Source organism: Poromitra crassiceps, assembly GCF_964638095.1.
Source record: "Poromitra crassiceps genome assembly, chromosome: 14".
Lineage (NCBI taxonomy): Eukaryota > Metazoa > Chordata > Actinopteri > Beryciformes > Melamphaidae > Poromitra > Poromitra crassiceps.
Window position 1 is genome coordinate 40,311,754 of NC_139633.1, and position 20,673 is coordinate 40,332,426.

Below are 20,673 nucleotides of genomic sequence, written 5' to 3' on the forward strand. Positions count from 1 at the left end.
CACCCTCACACCGGGGATTACTGGCATCGAATAGCTAGTCAACCATGGAACATGTGGGCGTAATTGGGGCATCATTGTTCCGTCGTATCGGCAGGGATGTTTCCCTGTGCATCCCTAATTAATCATACATCGATGATTATTGTACTGTTATATAGAACTAACGTGGGGCGGGAGGGGAGGGCATTGGACGCCACATGGGTGGGTGGGAGGGAGGGAGGGATGAACTTCTTTTTATTTATTTTGATTTGCTTCTAGGTGGGATTATATGATTCTTTGTGTCTGTCATTGTGATGTCTGTTACTTTTCTTCTTTGAAAAAAAAAAAAGATAACAAAAAAAGAAGCATTTGTGTGGACTCCTGCCTCTTCATACCCTGGGAGAGAAGCTCCAGGTCTTGGGGCTCTTGGAGCTGTAGGTCGCCCTCACCGTGTGGATGTTACTCAACACCTGCAACACAAACACAGTCCCTTCAATATCAGGCAGAACGTCCAAACAACATCAGCTAGAACTAGAATGACCGCACCGCAGATATATGCCTCCGCCAAACAAGTGAGCACTTGGACTTTTGAGTCAAATGTGAAGAAATTCCGTCAAGGCGTTACTGAGATATGGCGTTAACGAGCTCGAAAATGTGACTAAAGAGCTCGAAAATGGCGTTTGTGAGTTCACAGTGACCTTGACCTTTGAGGACCAATATGTAATCAGTTCATCCTTGAGTCAAAGTGACGTTTGAGGCAAATGTGATGAAATTCATTCAAGGCCTTCCTGAGATATCGCGTTAACAAGCTCAAAAATGGCATTCGTGACAGAGACAGTGACCTTCAACTTCAACCTTTGACCACCAAAAGGTAATCAGTTCATCCTTGATTCAAAGTGGACGTTTGAGCCAAATTTGATGAAATTCCGTCAAGGCGTTCCTGAGATATCGTGTTAAGGAACATCGGAGGGACGTACGGACGGCAACCTGAAACCATAATGCCTCTGGCTCGGCTAACGCTGGCGGAGCCATAATAAAAATGTAGGCCTGCGACTAATGATTATTATCAATTAATTACTGTTTCAATTAATCGATTAATCATTTAGTCTACAAAATCTAAAAAAAAAAAAAAAAAGAACATCACAAAAGAGCCCAAAAGTGACTATTCAAATATCTTACTTAGACTGACCAAAATTATTCATTTTATAATATGAAAATCTTTTCATTTGTGAAGCTGTAACCAGGAAATGTTTGGTATTTTTACTTGATAAATGATTAAAAGAAGTAAGTAATTGATGATCAAAATTGTAATAAATTAATTTTCTGTCATTTGACAGCACTAATAGTAATAATAATTTGTATATTGCTATTAACTCAATCAGCAGTATCTATTCAGCCTAGGTGCAGCCCTACTAATGATTATTTTCATTAACGATTAATCTGTCGATTATTTTCTCGGCTACTTGATTAAGTCGATTGCTCGATAAACGTCACAAAACTGTGAAAAATGTTGATCACTAAAGCCCAAGATGACGTCCTCAAATGTCTTGTTTTGTCCTGACCAACAGTCCACAACCCAAAGATATTCAGTTTACTGTCATAGAAGACTAAAGACACCAGAGAATATTCACATTTAACCATTAATCGATTATGAAAATCGTTAGCGATTAATATTTGTCGATTGACAAATCGATTAATTTATTTTATTTTATTTAACCTTTATTTAGACAGGCGAGTCATTAAGAACAAATTCTTATTTACACTGACGGCCTGTGGGGTAAGGGAGAGGGGCTGCAAAAAGAGTCATGTTAAGGATAAAAAGGATAAAAACAGTGCATTATAAAACAGGGTATAAAACATAACAACAATCACATAGGATAGAGCCAAAACACAACATAACACAACACGGCACAACGTAGAACCAACACAACACAGCACAACGCAGCACAACACAACAAGACAAAACAATACAGGATAAACCAAACAAAACACAGCATGATGGGGGAAGGGGGTAGATGGAGGGAGGGGTAGAGAGGGAGGGAGGGGGGATGGGAAGAAGGGAGGAGGGAGGGAGGAAAGGAGAAGGGGAAAGGGGGTAGAGGGAGGGGGGAGGGAAGAAGGGAGGGGGAGGGGAGGAAAAGGGGAAGGGGGTAGAGGGAGGGGGGATGGGAAGAAGGGAGGGGGGAGGGAGGAAAAGGAGAGGGAAAGGGGGTAGAGGGAAGGGGTAAAGAGGGAGGGGGAGATAGGAAGAAGGGGGGGTAGGAAAAGAAGAAGGAGGAGGGGGTAGAGAGGGAGAGGGGGGGTAGTAAAGGGAGAAGGGGGAGGGGGGGTACTATGAGGGGGGGAAGCAGACACAGCGGTCAACAAAGAGCTGTTGGAGTTGCTGTTTGAAAATGGAAAGTGATGTCAGGGTTGCAAGTTTGAGGGTGCTCTGAAGAATATTCCAGTCGTATGCTGCTGCAAAACGGAAGGAGGTGCGGCCGAAGACAGTTCTATAAGCGGTTGAGCTGGGGATAGAAAGCTGGATGTACCCGCTTGATCTTGTGCTATAGGTGTTTGTTGCTATGTGGAGGAGAGATGAGAGGTAATGTGGTGTCTTGCCTAGTATGGACTTAAAAATAAAGTGGTGCCAATGGAGGGATCGTCGGGTTTTAAGGGAGGGCCAGTCTACCAGATTGTAGAGGTCACAGTGGTGAGTCTGGAAGGGTGCATTGGTAGCGAAACGGATAGCTGAATGGTGAAGCGTGTCTAATTTTTTGAGGGCTGATGCTGAGGCTGTTCTATAAATGATATCGCCGTAATCCAGAATCGGAAGAATTGTCAACTTGACGAGGGTGTGTTTGGTCGGGTGAGTAAAGGAAGATTTATTGCGGAAGAGGAAAGCTAATCTTGCTTTGATTTTAGTCTTTGGGTCACTGAAAAGCAATTTATAAATTAAATTAATTATTATTATGATGATGATGATGATTATTATTATGATTATGATGATTATTATTATGTCTAGCAGAATTCACACTTAAGCCCCACCTGAGTTCCATCGAAGGCACAGAGGCGAATGTGTCTGCTGAGGACCTGAACTCCAACACCAGGAGTGGGAATCCTCCTGCAGCTCCACAGGGTGAAACAAACACTCGTCCTGACCTGACGAGAACGAACCTACAGGAGAGGAGAGAGGAGAGGAGAAGAGAGGAGAGGAGAAGAGAACAGAGGAGAGGAGAAGGGAAGAGAGGAGAGGAGAAGGGAAGAGAGGAGAGGAGAAGGGAAGGGAAGAAAGGAGAGGAGAAGAGAGGAGAGGAGAGAGGAGGAGAGGAGAAGAGATGAGAAGGGGAGAGAGGAGAGGAGAGGAGAAGAGAGGAGAGGAGAAGAGCTCCGGAGAAGAGAGGAGAGGAGAGAGGAGGAGAAGGGAAGATAGGAGAGGAGAAGAGAAGAGAGGAGAGGAGAAAGGAGGAGAAGGGAAGATAGGAGAGGGGTGAGGAGAGTTGAGAGGAGGGGAGAGGAAAGGAGAGGAGAGGAAACAGAAGCATTAATTAATGACTAGAGGCTTTTAGCCTGGTAAAATGAACTCACATTACATTTCGTTCTACCAGACCGTCTGGCCTCAAGCCCTGGGAGGGCTTTCTGCAGAAACTGCAAAGCGTACGAGCCAATCAGCGACCAGCCTCGTAACCGGCCAATCAGGAACGCTGCTGGAAAAACAGTAATGGCTGCCTCCGTGCCTGTCCGCCTCGAGTAGTAATGTCAACATTCGTCGAGTTTAAGCAGCCATAAAGTGCAGTTATTGCTGAAATAGACTCAATAACAACAATTAAACAAGTACAGGAGTTTACATCAGCAGGGTTTCTCGGCGGAAAAGATGGTTTCCCCGTTCTCTGAAATGTGAGTTGACGTGACCGGCTGGTTTACCAGGCTAAGAGGCTTTGCCCTGGTCCATTAAAACACACAGACAAACAAATACCAATTCTCTCAGGCTGATGACTAATAAGACTCTGAGACAGACGGCTGATACTTTGGGCTTTCCGATGTAGAGCGGACGTCTGCACCAACACTTCCACTTCCATCGTTGTTTCCAGTCTGACAATGTCTCAAATGCAGTTATCTGTTTATAGAGATGAGCCACAATGACGTCCGGACCTAAAACACCTACAAAAAGTATCGATCAATCAACTCCAACTCAATTCTCTCAGAGGAAGTCTTGGTGCACCTGTGTTACTTCCTGCCTTTTAGACACAAAATGGCTGCTGTGAAAAAGGCCTATTCTCTCAGAGGAAGTCTTGGTTCGTACAACCGACATACCGGTCGTCTGGCACAGACTCGTATTAGTCGTCAGACTGAGAGACTCTGAGGTACCCAGATTGCACACATACAGACAAACACACTGTCTCACCTTGCCAGTGTCTGGGTCCAGGAAGAGGTCTCTAAAGGAGAGCTGTGATTGGCTGAGCTCAGGCTGAAGGTAATGACTTCCTCTGTACGTCAGCCCTACAGAAGAAATGTTTATATCAGTTAGTAAAACAAAACAAATGATGGTCTCTGATGGTCAAGGATCCCACTTGAACTTTTACTCATGCTTCTCTGCACCCACACCAAAGAGCACCTGTTTCAGTGATTTGACCAAGGACCCACGCAGCGCTTCCTCATCCCTTCTCTCAATTAAAAATGGTCTTTTACAGCAAGGTTTATTTTGCACAAATTCATAAAAAAAGATTCTCATGTTGTAATAATAAAAAAATAAATGCCTGTTAATGTGTTGTAATCTTTTCGCTGTGGTATCGAAAATGGTATGAAGTATCGATATTTTCTTGGGTATTGATATCGAAGCTGAAATTCTAGTATCGTGACAACCCTATATAACATCAACTACATTTGACCAGTTAACTGCATGCTGCTTGATAAAAAAGAAAAGAAAAAAGGCAGCAGATTCCACCTGCTAGTTTGTTCCAATGCAAATTGACTGCAGGCGCACTTATTGTTTATTGTTTATTTCAGATCCCCATTAGTCACTGCCTCAGCAGCCACTATTCTTCCTGTGGTCAAACACATCAGTTACAGTACAATTAAAAAGTAAAAAAAAGTACACCAATAAAGTACTCAATACACATACATACATATATCCACATACATACATCCATCCACATACATACATACATAGGCTACAGTGTATACATACATACATACATACACACACACACACACACACACACACACACACACACACACACACACACACACACACACACAAACATAACAAAAACAAAAGCAACAATTATCCTAGACGAGATGTTGCAACTCTTCTATTATATGGCTCTGGCGTTAGCTAATGATCACATGAGTGGGGGAAAGGGTCAATATCATCCATCTGCAGCGCCGGAGCACCATCACCCCGCCCACCGTGTACGTTCTCAGACCCGCTGGATGTGTACACGTACAGACCAGAGTACGTTTCTAGACTCCTTCAAAAATAAAAGCCTGGATATTTTTCTTTTTAAATCACCGTTCTGTAGGTATATGATATTCTATTATGCTTGTGTGCATTAGTCTTTCGGATGATTGAATGTTTGTATGATTTATGACCTTCGCGTTGATCTCGCTGGTTAATTGGCTAGCTATGCTACTAGCTAGCCAGCAACTACCCCCACTATGAGCTCCATGGTCTGCCTCTGAGACCCAGGACAGCCCCCTCACACCACCCACCTTCCATGAAGCTGCCCAACCGCATACCCAGTATTAAGCACCCCTGCTCCCCAGGCTACACACAGACCCCCACCCGCCAGGACCTTGTCCTCCAGCGACCTACGTTACCAACTTGCTGGACCTTGCTGGCTCAGTGGCCACACTTTACGGACTTTGCTATCTAGCTATAGCTAACATCAGTGTTTGGCTGCTGCAGTGCTCGCCTGCCTCGCTCGCACTGCTTTTATTTTTGAAGGAGTAGGTCTAGAAAGTATCCGGTCTGTACGCGTACACTTCCAGTCTGTATGTGTACACTTTACTTTCTAGAGACCTACTCCTTCAAAAATAAAAGCAGTCAGTGCGAGCGAGGCAGGCGAGCACTGCAGCGGCCAAACACTGATGTTAGCATGCAAGCTAACGTTTGATACCTCCCGGGGGACGGCTGGCTGTCTGTACCCCGGGAGCAGTGCTTAAGTGTGGGCCACTGGGCCAGCAAGGTCCAGCCAGTGGGTAACGTAGGTCCCTGGAGGACAAGGTCCTGGCGGGGCGGGGGTCTGTGTGTAGCCTGGGGAGGTGTGCTAATAGTGGGTATGCAGTTGGGCAGATTCATGGAAGGTGGGTGGGGTGAGGGGGCTGTCCTGGGTCTCAGAGGCCGACCATGGAGCTCATACTAGCGCAGGTAGGAACAGGATGGACGAGTTGCTAGCTAAGGTTAGCTAGTAGCATAGCTAGCCGATTAACTAGCCAGATCAACCCCGGGAATGGGATCAATGTTGGGGGGAATTGTCTGTCAACATCGGTCATGAATCATGCAAACATTCAATCATCCTAAAGACCACACATGGGTCGGATGCGGCCCGCGGGCGCCACCTGTGTGGCCCGCGATGAAATTACAAAAAAAAAGAAAAAAAAAGAAAATTGTTTTTTACACACACAGTGCACCTGAACGCAACATGCAAGATACCCGCTGAATAAGTGTCCAAATGTTCATGTCATATTCTGGCCAATTCTCCACTTCTGTTATTTTCATTTTTTTCCATATTCCAGCATTTCAGTCTGGAATATGGAATATCTTTCAATAATCTTTATGACTAAAAGGCTACATTGAAGTAGAAATTTAAATAACTCAAATAACTCAATGGTTTTGGATTTATTTAGCTTCAAGACTGCATTTTTGTTCGTGTGACCCTCAACACAGGCTTTGATCATCCCGGGACACTTACTGATACTTATGCTTAAATGAACCCACTCATATTCTGATTTATTTCAAGAAAAACATTTCAGCTAGTGGAAATTCTAATTGGCTGGTAACTTTAAAATCTAGCAGCCATATTGGCAGGTGGTCAAAAAAGTTAATTTCAAGCCCTGAGAGCAGGTGGTGACATAGGAGTGAGTGAGAAAAGGATCAAATATTGGTGGTTAAGACTGAATAATGACATCACAACTGTTAATTTAAAATGAGTTATTCCTCTAAACCTGGCTTCAAATGCACCAAATTTTTCGCACTGGCGCCGTTCAGCCCTCAGCAAAACCTGGTCGCGAGGACATTTTTTGTGGCCCTCTCTATCATCAAAGTTACCCATCCATGGGTTACGGCATGACAATATTTGTTCGGCCCCCGGCAACAATCTGGGTTTCTCATGTGGCCCCCCATGAAAAATAATTGCCCACCCCTGTGTCTTTAGTAAAGACACTAATGCACACAAGCATAGAATATCATAATACCTACGCCGATTTGAAAAGAAAAATATCAAGTCTTTTATTTTTTTAAGGAGTAGGTCTGTGGTCTGAACGCGTACACTTCCGGCGGGAGAACGTACACGGTGGGCGGGGCGAGATGCAGATGGATGTATCTGGAAAGGGGGGGTTCACCGTGACGTAACGCTGAATCAAATCGGCGATTTTGGAGGCCCCAAAAAAAGGAGGTTTGAACCCCTAGAGCAGTGGTTCCCAACCTTTTTACACCAAGTACCACCTGAGAAAGTAGTTGGCTCTCCAAGTACCACCATATGACCGACGTTAAAATACAGTCTATTCAGCTATGCACAGTTCACGCAGGAGGCAAATTTATTCCAACCTGCAGCCTATGTGCAACCTGCAGCAGCTGCACTTGTGCTGGGTTGACTGCTGTCTTCACCTCCTTGTGCTTCATCGTTGCTGCTCTCCTCTACTACAGCTCTTTTACTATTCCCTCCCGTTTTGATCCACTTTAGCATCCCTCCTCGTCTTTGTTCACCACTTGTGTAACCATGCGGGGCGGGCAGGTAATTGTGCATGCGCAACAGGTATAGTGTCCGTCAGAAACAAATATTTGTTTCTAAATCTCAAGACAACAAAATAAACCTCAATTTCAATGATCACAAGTTTATTTTCATTCGTAGTATTATTTTGATAGATAAACATGTTTTACAATTGATTTTTAAAGTTGGGTTTATTTCATAATTTAAACATTGGGATTCCAGGGATGAAGTACCACCAGCAGGGGGGGGGGGGCGCAAGTACCACCTACCTTGAGAAACACTGCCAATAATATTAATAATATTAATAATTATTATTATTATTTCACTTTCACATGTTTGAAAACTACTACTAATGACCACCATGGATTTTGCACAAAAACTATATATATATTTTTTTTCACAGAGCCTTCCAAGTACCACCAGCAGGGGGCGCAAGTACCATCTACGGTACGCGTACCGTAGGTTGGGAACCACTGCCCTAGAGGGCACTCTCACTGCCTGAAAATGACACAGTGTACCGTGTAGAATTCTAACAGTTTAGTCTCAAATGTAGAGATTTTTCCTTCACACACCACCTCAAAAACCATATACATTAGTTGAAAGCTGAAAAAAAATTGTTTTAGGGGTTAGTCATCCTTTAAGTGTGTGTGTGTGTGTGTGTGTGTGTGTGTGTGTGTGTGTGTGTGTGTGTGTGTGTGTGTGTGTGTGTGTGTGTGTGTGTGTGTGTGTGTGTGTGTGTGTGTGTGTGTGTGTGTGTGTACTAACCTTCCTCCACCAGCAGTTTATTAAGAGTTGATGGTCTGAATCCTGAAGGGATCGCCCCCATGGCAGAGAGCACATCGGTCGTATCAATCTGTCCTTCACAAGCACACACACACACACACACACACACACACACACACACACACACACACACACACACACACACACAGTGAAAACAATAAGAATTCTCAATGCAGTGCAGAACACTTGGTGCGTGGAGAGAGTCTCACCTCAGTCAGAGCCTTCCTGACAGTAGACCAGTTGGAATGGGAAGCAGTGCTGTTAGAGAGCAGAGAGGAATGGAAACACTGACATTATTCAGAGAAAGCATCATTAAAACAACATCATCATCAATTTCAATCTAAATTAATTCTGTATTTTGATCACGTCGTCGTTTTTGTTTCCCCCCAGTTTTCTCCCCAGTTGTACTCGGCCAATTCCACCTGTGTAAGTTGTCCCCGTCGTTGCTGCACCCCCTCTGCTGACCTGGGGCAAGTTGTAGAATAGCACATGCTTCCTCTGATACATGTGCAGTCGCTAGCGGCTTCTTTTCACCGGACAGCGAGGTGTTTCACCGGCAGGATGTAGCCCGTGGAGGGATCATGCTATTCCACCCCAACGACCAAAGGACGCGCTAGTGCAGCAACCAGGACACGTACCCATATCTGGCTTCCCACCCGCAGACACGGCCAATTGTGCATGTATGGACATCCGACCAAGGCAACATGGGGCGCGAACCTGCGACCCTCGTGTTGGTGCTGTATTTTTTGTAACTAATATAGTCCTGGGATCCTTTAATTTGACCGCATCACTCAGAATAATCTGAAGGACAAAACTGGTCTAAGAACCTCTGGAAACAACACAGTAAAACCAAATCTCAGCAGATTCCAGTTTTTAAAACGGAGAACCTCACCTCCGTTTGTCTTGGTCCTCGGCCATGTCTTCACCATCCTGCTCCTCCTCTTCCTCGTCTGACTCATCATCATTATCATCATCATCTTCATCTTCATAATCGTTGACACCAGAACCACTCTGAAATGTTTTGGTACAGTGAGCGGTTTTAATCATCTAAGCCAGCGGTTCACAACCTTTTCCCACTCATGGCCCACTTGAAAATCTCAAAAATGTTCTCAGCCCACATTCAACTGTGAACAGTATGGAGGCCAGATAATGTGTTCTTAGCCCACATTCAACTGTAAACAGTATGGAGGCCTGATAATGTGTTCTTAGCCCACATTCAACTGTAAACAGTATGGAGGCCAGATAATGTGTTCTCAGCCCACATTCAACTGTAAACAGTATGGGGGCCAAATAATGTGTTCTCAGCCCACATTCAACTGTAAACAGTATGGAGGCCAGATAATGTGTTCTCAGCCCACATTCAACTGTAAACAGTATGGAGGCCAGATAATGTGTTCTTAGCCAACATTCAACTGTAAACAGTATGGAGGCCAGATAATGTGTTCTCAGCCCACATTCAACTGTAAACAGTATGGAGGCCAGATAATGTGTTCTCAGCCCACATTCAACTGTAAACAGTATGGAGGCCAGATAATGTGTTCTTAGCCCACATTCAACTGTAAACAGTATGGGGGCCAAATAATGTGTTCTCAGCCCACATTCAACTGTAAACAGTATGGAGGCCAGATAATGTGTTCTCAGCCCACATTCAACTGTAAACAGTATGGAGGCCAGATAATGTGTTCTCAGCCCACATTCAACTGTAAACAGTATGGGGGCCAAATAATGTGTTCTCAGCCCACATTCAACTGTAAACAGTATGGAGGCCAGATAATGTGTTCTCAGCCCACATTCAACTGTAAACAGTATGGAGGCCAGATAATGTGTTCTTAGCCCACATTCAACTGTAAACAGTATGGAGGCCAGATAATGTGTTCTCAGCCCACATTCAACTGTAAACAGTATGGAGGCCAGATAATGTGTTCTTAGCCCACATTCAACTGTAAACAGTATGGAGGCCAAATAATGTGTTCTCAGCCCACATTCAACTGTAAACAGTATGGGGGCCAAATAATGTGATGTGTGAGTGTGAAGCAGGGCAAACTGTCAAGGTGGATTTTGGAATTTTGTAGATGTTAAATGGATGACACACCTATACATTTTTTACTGGAGGCCAAATTTGCTGGCTGTGTGATGACTATAAGTGACTGGGCAGTGTAATATTATGACTATAAGTATATATGGGCCGATACCATTTTTTTCAGACCGAGTACGAGTACGAGTACTTAATTTTGGGTACTCGCCGATACCGAGTACCGATACGAGTACTTTTTGTTTTTGTTGAGTAACCACTTATTTCCCCCCCTTTTTTCCCCCAATTTCATTTCATTGTCATGCCTTGTACTTTTAATGATACTGTAATGTTCAATTACCACAATGAAAATAATAACACTGCTGATTCTTAAGATACTGTGTATTTGTTTACAGTTTCTTTACCTTCTTTAAGCAGCACACACCAGCACAGCCAAAACCGAAAACAGAATTGAGTACAACAGTATGTTAAATAATAGTAAATAGTCAAATAAATGCTTAGTAGTCACTCTCTGTAACTCTCTCTGTAACTCTCTGAGTTTTTGTATTAATTGTAATACATTAAGGTACAAAATATAAAACAACTTTCACTGAGTTTTAAACCAAGGAGGTCCACAGAAAAATAAATACAAATATATGGTGGCCAGAGTGTACTCGAGCCAGAGTGTACTCGGGCCAGAGAAGGAAAAAATAAAAAATAAAAAATAAATACTCGGGACGTTCTCCCGATACCGATACGAGTACTTGAGTACGGTATCGGGGCCAAGTACCGATACCAGTATCGGTATCGGCCCATCTCTAACTATAAGTGACTGGGCAGTGTAATAGTATGACTATAAGTGACTGGGCAGTGTAATAGTATGACTATAAGTGACTGGGCAGTGTAATAGTATGACTATAAGTGGCTGGGCAGTGTAATAGTATGACTATAAGTGGCTGGGCAGTGTACTAGTATGACTATAAGTGACTGGGCAGTGTAATAGTATGACTATAAGTGACTGGGCAGTGTAATAGTATGACTATAAGTGACTGGGCAGTGTAATAGTATGACTATAAGTGGCTGGGCAGTGTAATATTATGACTATAAGTGACTGGGCAGTGTACTAGTATGACTATAAGTGACTGGGCAGTGTAATAGTATGACTATAAGTGACTGGGCAGTGTAATAGTATGACTATAAGTGGCTGGGCAGTGAACTAGTATGACTATAATGGCCCAATCCCACCGCAGCTAGTAGCGCGGTCCCGCTCCGCTCGACTCGAGGTCTCATCCCACCGGTATAAACCGGCCCAGCTCGGTTTGATTTGGGGCTGAGTGGTGCTACTTTTAGTACCTGCCTCATCGGGGTTCTATTCTGCCAACCCGGGTTCATACGGTGACGTGAAAACATTGTAGACGACTGATTGGTCAGGCAGAATCGTGTTTACTCTCTACTGACTGTCAATGCAGCGCTGCATACCAGTTTACTTACCTTCTCTTCTCTTCTCTTCTCTTCTATTATGCTTTTCCATCAGTCTTTTGTTTTGCTGCCTTCGCCTCTGGTGAAATAAAATCGGCGCGGTGGTTTCAATTGTCCAAAAGTCCGCTGCTCTGAAGCGCTTGTGTAGTTAGTGCTGCGTCGGCTCCGCTAGGCCGCAGGCGCTTGGTGAAGCCGCGGTTTTGCCTGGTGAGAGGCCGCGGGGGTAGAGGCTTCACTCTAGCGCAAACCCCGTCCCTCGCGCCCGCCCCTTTAGCAGCGCTTGTGAGTTTTGACTAACAACAAAGTGATATCCATTCTCCTGGTCGATTGTCACTTTTGCCCATGTACACTGTAACACCCGCCCAACATGCTGTGATGCTATGAGCTGGCTGCTCAGGCCAGGATCAAGGACTGTGGTCATGCACTGCTCTCTCTCTCTCTCTCTCTCTCACACCCACACACACACACACACACACACACACACACACACACACACACACACACACACACACACTGTAGGTCATTTAGAGGCACCAGTATTTCATAAACAGTTTAAAAGTTCTGTGTATGGATTTAATTGTAACGTTATGTTATAGCCTATTTCAGAACATGGGTGGAGGGCAGATATGCGGTCGCTATGACGACCAGGTGTGGGCGGGGGCAGATGAAGGGCGGTCGAAGCAGAACGTCCATCGGGTTGAAGCAAGTAGAGCCGAGTGGTGACGGGCTGTGCAGGGCTGTAAAATGTGGTGGAATTGAGCCATAAGTGACTGGGCAGTGTAATATTATGACTATAAGTGACTGGGCAGTGTACTAGTATGACTATAAGTGACTGGGCAGTGTAATAGTATGACTATAAGTGACTGGGCAGTGTAATAGTATGACTATAAGTGACTGGGCAGTGTAATAGTATGACTATAAGTAGCTGGGCAGTGTAATATTATGACTATAAGTGACTGGGCAGTGTAATAGTATGACTATAAGTGGCTGGGCAGTGTACTAGTATGACTATAAGTGGCTGGGCAGTGTAATATTATGACTATAAGTGACTGGGCAGTGTAATAGTATGACTATAAGTGGCTGGGCAGTGTACTAGTATGACTATAAGTGACTGGGCAGTGTAATAGTATGACTATAAGTGACTGGGCAGTGTACTAGTATGACTATAAGTGACTGGGCAGTGTAATAGTATGACTATAAGTGACTGGGCAGTGTAATATTATGACTATAAGTGACTGGGCAGTGTAATAGTATGACTATAAGTGGCTGGGCAGTGTACTAGTATGACTATAAGTGACTGGGCAGTGTAATATTATGACTATAAGTGACTGGGCAGTGTAATAGTATGACTATAAGTGACTGGGCAGTGTAATAGTATGACTATAAATGACTGGGCAGTGTAATATTATGACTATAAGTGAAGTGACTGGGCAGTGTAATAGTATGACTATAAGTGACTGGGCAGTGTAATAGTATGACTATAAGTGAAGTGACTGGGCAGTGTAATATTATGACTATAAGTGACTGGGCAGTGTAATAGTATGACTATAAGTGACTGGGCAGTGTAATAGTATGACTATAAGTGACTGGGCAGTGTAATAGTATGACTATAAATGACTGGGCAGTGTAATATTATGACTATAAGTGAAGTGACTGGGCAGTGTAATAGTATGACTATAAGTGACTGGGCAGTGTATTAGTATGACTAGAAGTGACTGGGCAGTGTAATAGTATGACTAGAAGTGACTGGGCAGTGTAATCGTATGACTATGAGTGACTGGGCAGTGTAGTAGTATGACTAGAAGTGACTGGGCAGTGTAATCGTATGACTATGAGTGACTGGGCAGTGTAATAGTATGACTAGAAGTGACTGGGCAGTGTAATAGTATGACTAGAAGTGACTGGGCAGTGTAATAGTATGACTAGAAGTGACTGGGCAGTGTAATAGGAGTGAAAATCAATTAAATAAACTGGTGTCATCAGTGTCATCTTGAGACACAAAATGGCTGGTTGACTGGTTGTGTACCTTCAGGTAGGTTTTAGGGACGACTCCTCTGTTGCCTTTAGTGTCCTGCGCCAGCCACCATCCATCTGCCGTCTTCCTGATGATCCTCAGCACCGCGCCCCTCTGAAACACAGGGCAACAAACCAGTTTGTGTGACTTCTCCCGCATTATAACTTACAAATCTGCGGGATGTGACAAAAATATGCGCAATTCTCGCAATCCCGCGCCAAATCATTGACTTCGTGCCTGGCAGCTCGGGTGCTGCACGCTTGAAAAATAGAACAGAAGCTGAAACTATCGCGTGCTGGTGTGATCGGTCTCGCCTCTTCACAAGGACGCTGAAATGAAACTGCCTCCATGCTGCGTAGCTTCAGCATTGCTTCAGCATAGCTTCGGCGTATGGTGTGTCCGGGCCCTAAGGATTAGATGTGAAATATTTTGCATTTCATCATTTATACAAAGTTGCTCCTTTGACTTGCAGAATGCACAACTGTTCTATTCCAATCACTTCACTTTCTGCATTTCTCCTGCTTATTTATGAACCTTGTTACATTGAGAAATTCCATCAGCCTGTTTGATGGACAGGAAAGCTTTCAGAATTAATATCTGACTTGTATAAATGGTCTAGAGAAGGGATTACCAACCGTTTTTGATTTGTGATGCCACATTGACGTCACAAAAATCTAGGGACCCCAGAATTTCAGTACATTGGTAATATCATAAGTATCATCATCAGTGACATCATCAATTGGGGTCGCGACCCCAAGGTTGGGAACCACTGGTCTAGGGGTTGATCTTCACCACACACCAAACAGTGGCTGAAAATAAAGGTGTGTAGTTGCCTTGCGTGAGTCCTATCAGCCCAGAGCCATAGAGATATAAGAGTTGTGTCATCTCCATTCACTCCAATGGACCAGTTGATTTGTTGTATTTGTTTGACCTCGCCATAGTTCCTGGAAGTAAGTTTCTGGATTAAGCAGCAGTGTAGAGTTGCAGCAGAATGGGCCGTTTGTGAGGTACTTTGAAAGGGTTTAAAGACGTTTAAAGAATCAAATTGTATATTATCAGCTTTATTTGATGCATTCAAGCGTACTTCCTGGAACTGTTCCCCCACACACACTAATAGCTATGTGAGTCACGTGTCTATCAAGCATTTTGGACATCAGTTGGCACCACTCTCTCTTTAGCTCACTCACTCTGTATCAGCCTAGAGTTCAGAATGATTCTACTAGGACTAGAACTGTGGAAACACTGTTTGAAGGGCGTGAGCGCCCTCTGCTGTTTGAAGTCAAGATGATGGACAACATTTTTAAGACTAAATAAAAAGGCCAAGATGAAAGAAAATGTCCTCCGTTCAATTGATCAAGTGAGAAACTTTAGGACAGCACGGCGGCAGCTAGACATACATGCTCCAATGTCAGCTTGATGAGGGGGTCCAGGGGAGTCCCCAGCAAAATGAGTCAATGGTGTGAATTCACTAGGATTTCACTGAGTAGAAGTTAGCCCAAGGAGAGAATGTAGTGCATATACTTGGTCATAGCTTTCACTCGCTCCTGTTATCTCCCCATCGACATTACATTAAATTATATTATATTATATTATATTATATTATATTATATCATATTATATCATATTATATCATATCATATTATATTATATTATATTATATTATATTATATTATATCATATCATATTATATTATATTATATTATATTATATTATATCATATTATATTATATTATATTATATCATATCATATTATATCATATTATATCATATTACATTATATTATATTCATATTATATCACATTACATTATATTACATTACATTACATTACATTACATTACATTATATTATATTACATTACACGGGGAGCTGCACGCCGGCAGGTTCGCCAGCTGCAGCGTGACAGCTTGACACCCGACCATGAGTTCCGCTTCACAAATAAGCATTTTTTATTTTTTATTTTGCAGTCATGCAAACACATTGAAGAGTGCCTTTTTGTCTCTTTCATTTATTTTGTAGAGAAAACCTCTTTTTCATGATTATTCGAGAAGATGGAAAAACAATTGTTAGACCTGGTTATAAGAAGCCATTTTATAGAAATAGTGAAAGTGGCCTTAGTAGTAAAATATTAGCGAGATGGTAACACTTTATTTGGATAGTCCACCTACACAGAGTATACAGAGTATAGTAACAGTTTTTTAGTTGAGATTGGGCCTGCACGATATGAGGAAAATCTGCAATGTGCGATAACATTGTTCAATATAGCGATGACGATACGACTTGCGATAAATAAACAGATATTAAAGCATGCATATTAGCTATACAGTTCCTATGTCTTTCTGCTTTAATAATGTTAATATAGACCCCAAACATAGCCTATGCCCCATTGAATAAAGAAATGAAATACACACTGACTCTAGCTGAAACTACACACAGCGTGTTTGGGCTTTGGCAGAGGGGCGGAGCGCACTGTTGCAAGAGAAAGGTGTACGCTGGATTTACAACACAAGACAAAATGATCCGATGCTGAGTGGGAATGCATGACGCGTGTAAATAAAACCACTTTTGTTATTCATTGCGTTTCAGGCAGTCTTTGCGATGTGTTTATTGCGCATGTTCATATTGCGATGACGATGAAAATACGATTAATTGTGCAGCCCTAGTTGAGATTCAACAATTCAGCTGTTTGTCTTTGTCTGTAGATGTTGTATGAAAAGCTTATTAGTTTACATTTAACAAACAGATTCTGTTGCTTCCTGTTCCACACACCTGAACCTAGTGTAACATGTATGTTTCATAACCTTGTTCCACACACCTGAAACCTAGTGTAACATGTATGTTCATAACCTGTTCCACACACACCTGCACCTAGTGTAACATGTATGTTCATAACCTGTTCCACACACCTGCACCTAGTGTAACATGTATGTTCATAACCTGTTCCACACACCTGCACCTAGTGTAACATGTATGTTCATAACCTGTTCCACACACCTGCAACCTAGTGTAACATGTATGTTCATAACCTGTTCCACACACCTGCACCTAGTGTAACATGTATGTTTCATAACCCTGTTCCACACACCTGCACCTAGTGTAACATGTATGTTTCATAACCTGTTCCACACACCTGAACCTAGTGTAACATGTATGTTCATAACCTGTTCCACACACCTGCACCTAGTGTAACATGTATGTTCATAACCTGTTCCACACACCTGCACCTAGTGTAACATGTATGTTCATAACCTGTTCCACACACCCTGCACCTAGTGTAACATGTATGTTCATAACCTGTTCCACACACCTGCACCTAGTGTAACATGTATGTTCATAACCTGTTCCACACACACCTGCACCTAGTGTAACATGTATGTTCATAACCTGTTCCACACACCTGAACCTAGTGTAACATGTATGTTCATAACCTGTTCCACACAACCTGCACCTCGTGTAACATGTATGTTCATAACCTGTTCCACACACCTGCACCTAGTGTAACATGTATGTTCATAACCTGTTCCACACACCTGCACCTAGTGTAACATGTATGTTCATAACCTGTTCCACACACCTGCACCTAGTGTAACATGTATGTTCATAACCTGTTCCACACACACCTTGCACCTAGTGTAACATGTATGTTCATAACCTGTTCCACACACCTGCACCTAGTGTAACATGTATGTTCATAACCTGTTCCACACACCTGCACCTCGTGTAACATGTATGTTCATAACCTGTTCCACACACCTGCACCTCGAGTGTAACATGTATGTTCATAACCTGTTCCACACAACCTGCACCTCGTGTAACATGTATGTTCATAACCTGTTCCACACACCTGCACCTCGTTGTAACATGTATGTTCATAACCTGTTCCACACACCTGCACCTAGTGTAGTAACAATGTATGTTCATAACCTGTTCCCACACACCTGCAACCTAGTTGTAACATGTATGTTCATAACCTGTTCCACACACCCTGCACCTAGTGTAACATGTATGTTCATAACCTGTTCCACACACCTGCACCTAGTGTAACATGTATGTTCATTAACCTGTTCCCAACACACCTGCACCTAGTGTAACATGTATGTTCATAACCTGTTCCACACACCATGCACCTAGTGTAACATGTATGTTCATAACCTGTTCCACACACCTGCACCCTAGTGTAACATGTATGTTCATAACCCTGTTCCACACACCTGCACCTAGTGTAACATGTATGTTTCATAACCTGTTCCACACACCTGCACCTAGTGTAACATGTATGTTCATAACCTGTTCCACACACCTGCACCTAGTGTAACATGTATGTTCATAACCTGTTCCACACACCTGCACCTAGTGTAACATGTATGTTCATAACCTGTTCCACACACACCTTGCACCTAGTGTAACATGTATGTTCATAACTGTTCCACACACCTGCACCTAGTGTAACATGTATGTTCATAACCTGTTCCACACACCTGCAACCTAGTGTAACATGTATGTTCATAACCTGTTCCACAACACCCTGCACCTAGTGTAACATGTATGTTCATAACCTGTTCCACACACCTCTGCACCTAGTGTAACATGTAATGTTCATAACTGTTCCACACACCTGCACCTAGTGTAACATGTATGTTCATAACCTGTTCCACACACCTGCACCTAGTGTAACATGTATGTTCATAACCTGTTCCACACACCTGCACCTAGTGTAACATGTATGTTCATAACCTGTTCCACACACCTGCACCTAGTGTAACATGTATGTTCATAACCTGTTCCACACACCTGCACCTAGTGTAAGCATGTATGTTCATAACCTGTTCCACACACCTGCACCTAGTGTAACATGTATGTTCATAACCTGTTCCACACACCTGCACCTAGTGTAACATGTATGTTCATAACCTGTTCCACACACCTGCACCTAGTGTAACATGTATGTTCATAACCTGTCCACACACCTGCACCTAGTGTAACATGTATGTTCATAACCTGTTCCACACACCTGACAACCTAGTGTAAACATGTATGTTCATAACCTGTCCACACAACCTGCACCTAGTGTAACATGTATGTTCATAACCTGTTCCACACACCTGCACCTAGTGTAACATGTATGTTCATAACCTGTTCCAACACACCTGCACCTTCGTGTAACATGTATGTTCATAACCTGTTCCAACACACCTGCACTAACATGTATGTTCATAACCTGTTCCACACACCTGCACCTCGTGTAACATGTATGTTCATAACCTGTTCCACACACCTGCACCTAGTGTAACATGTATGTTCATAACCTGTTCCACACACCTGCACCTAGTGTAACATGTATGTTCATAACCTGTTCCACACACCTGCACCTAGTGTAACATGTATGTTCATAACCTGTTCCACACACCTGCACCTAGTGTAACATGTATGTTCATAACCTGTTCCACACACCTGCACCTCGTGTAACATGTATGTTCATAACCTGTTCCACACACCTGCACCTCGTGTAACATGTATGTTCATAACCTGTTCCACACACCTGCACCTAGTGTAACATGTATGTTCATAACCTGTTCCACACACCTGCACCTAGTGTAACATGTATGTTCATAACCTGTTCCACACACCTGCACCTAGTGTAACATGTATGTTCATAACCTGTTCCACACACCTGCACCTAGTGTAACATGTATGTTCATAACCTGTTCCACACACCTGCACCTCGTGTAACATGTATGTTCATAACCTGTTCCACACACCTGCACCTCGTGTAACATGTATGTTCATAACCTGTTCCACACACCTGCACCTCGTGTAACATGTATGTTCATAACCTGTTCCACACACCTGCACCTAGTGTAACATGTATGTTCATAACCTGTTCCACACACCTGCACCTAGTGTAACATGTATGTTCATAACCTGTTCCACACACCTGCACCTCGTGTAACATGTATGTTCATAACCTGTTCCACACACCTTGCACCTCGTGTAACATGTATGTTCATAACCTGTTCCACACACCTGCACCTCGTGTAACATGTATGTTCATAACCTGTTCCACACACCTGCACCTCGTGTAACATGTATGTTCATAACCTGTTCCACACACCTGCACCTAGTGTAACATGTATGTTCATAACCTGTTCCACACACCTGCACCTAGTGTAACATGTATGTTCATAACCTGTTCCACACACCTGCACCTCGTGTAACATGTATGTTCATAACCTGTTCCACACACCTGCACCTAGTGTAACATGTATGTTCATAACCTGTTCCACACACCTGCACCTAGTGTAACATGTATGTTCATAACCTGTTCCACACACCTGCACCTAGTGTAACATGTATGTTCATACACACCTGTTCCACACACCTGCACCTAGTGTAACATGTATGTTCATAACCTGTTCCACACAAACTCACCCTGCACCTAGTGTAACATGTATGTATCATAACCTGTTCCACACACCTGCAACCTAGTGTAACCATGTATGTT

General features: G+C 43.2%; 1 protein-coding gene across 1 annotated transcript in view; it reads right to left on the minus strand.

The window, feature by feature from the left end:
• The window catches only part of LOC310789200 (nephrocystin-1-like), a gene marked incomplete at its 5' end in the record, with an annotated part of 69,212 nt that overhangs the window by 19,365 nt on the left and 29,174 nt on the right, over positions 1–20,673 (minus strand). The window contains 6 exons of the mRNA XM_083650787.1: positions 372–446; positions 3,004–3,132; positions 4,361–4,455; positions 8,652–8,739; positions 8,879–8,956; positions 14,186–14,287. Coding sequence (XP_083506913.1) covers positions 372–446; positions 3,004–3,132; positions 4,361–4,455; positions 8,652–8,739; positions 8,879–8,956; positions 14,186–14,287 — 567 coding nt within the window. The remainder of the gene's footprint in view (positions 1–371; positions 447–3,003; positions 3,133–4,360; positions 4,456–8,651; positions 8,740–8,878; positions 8,957–14,185; positions 14,288–20,673) is intronic.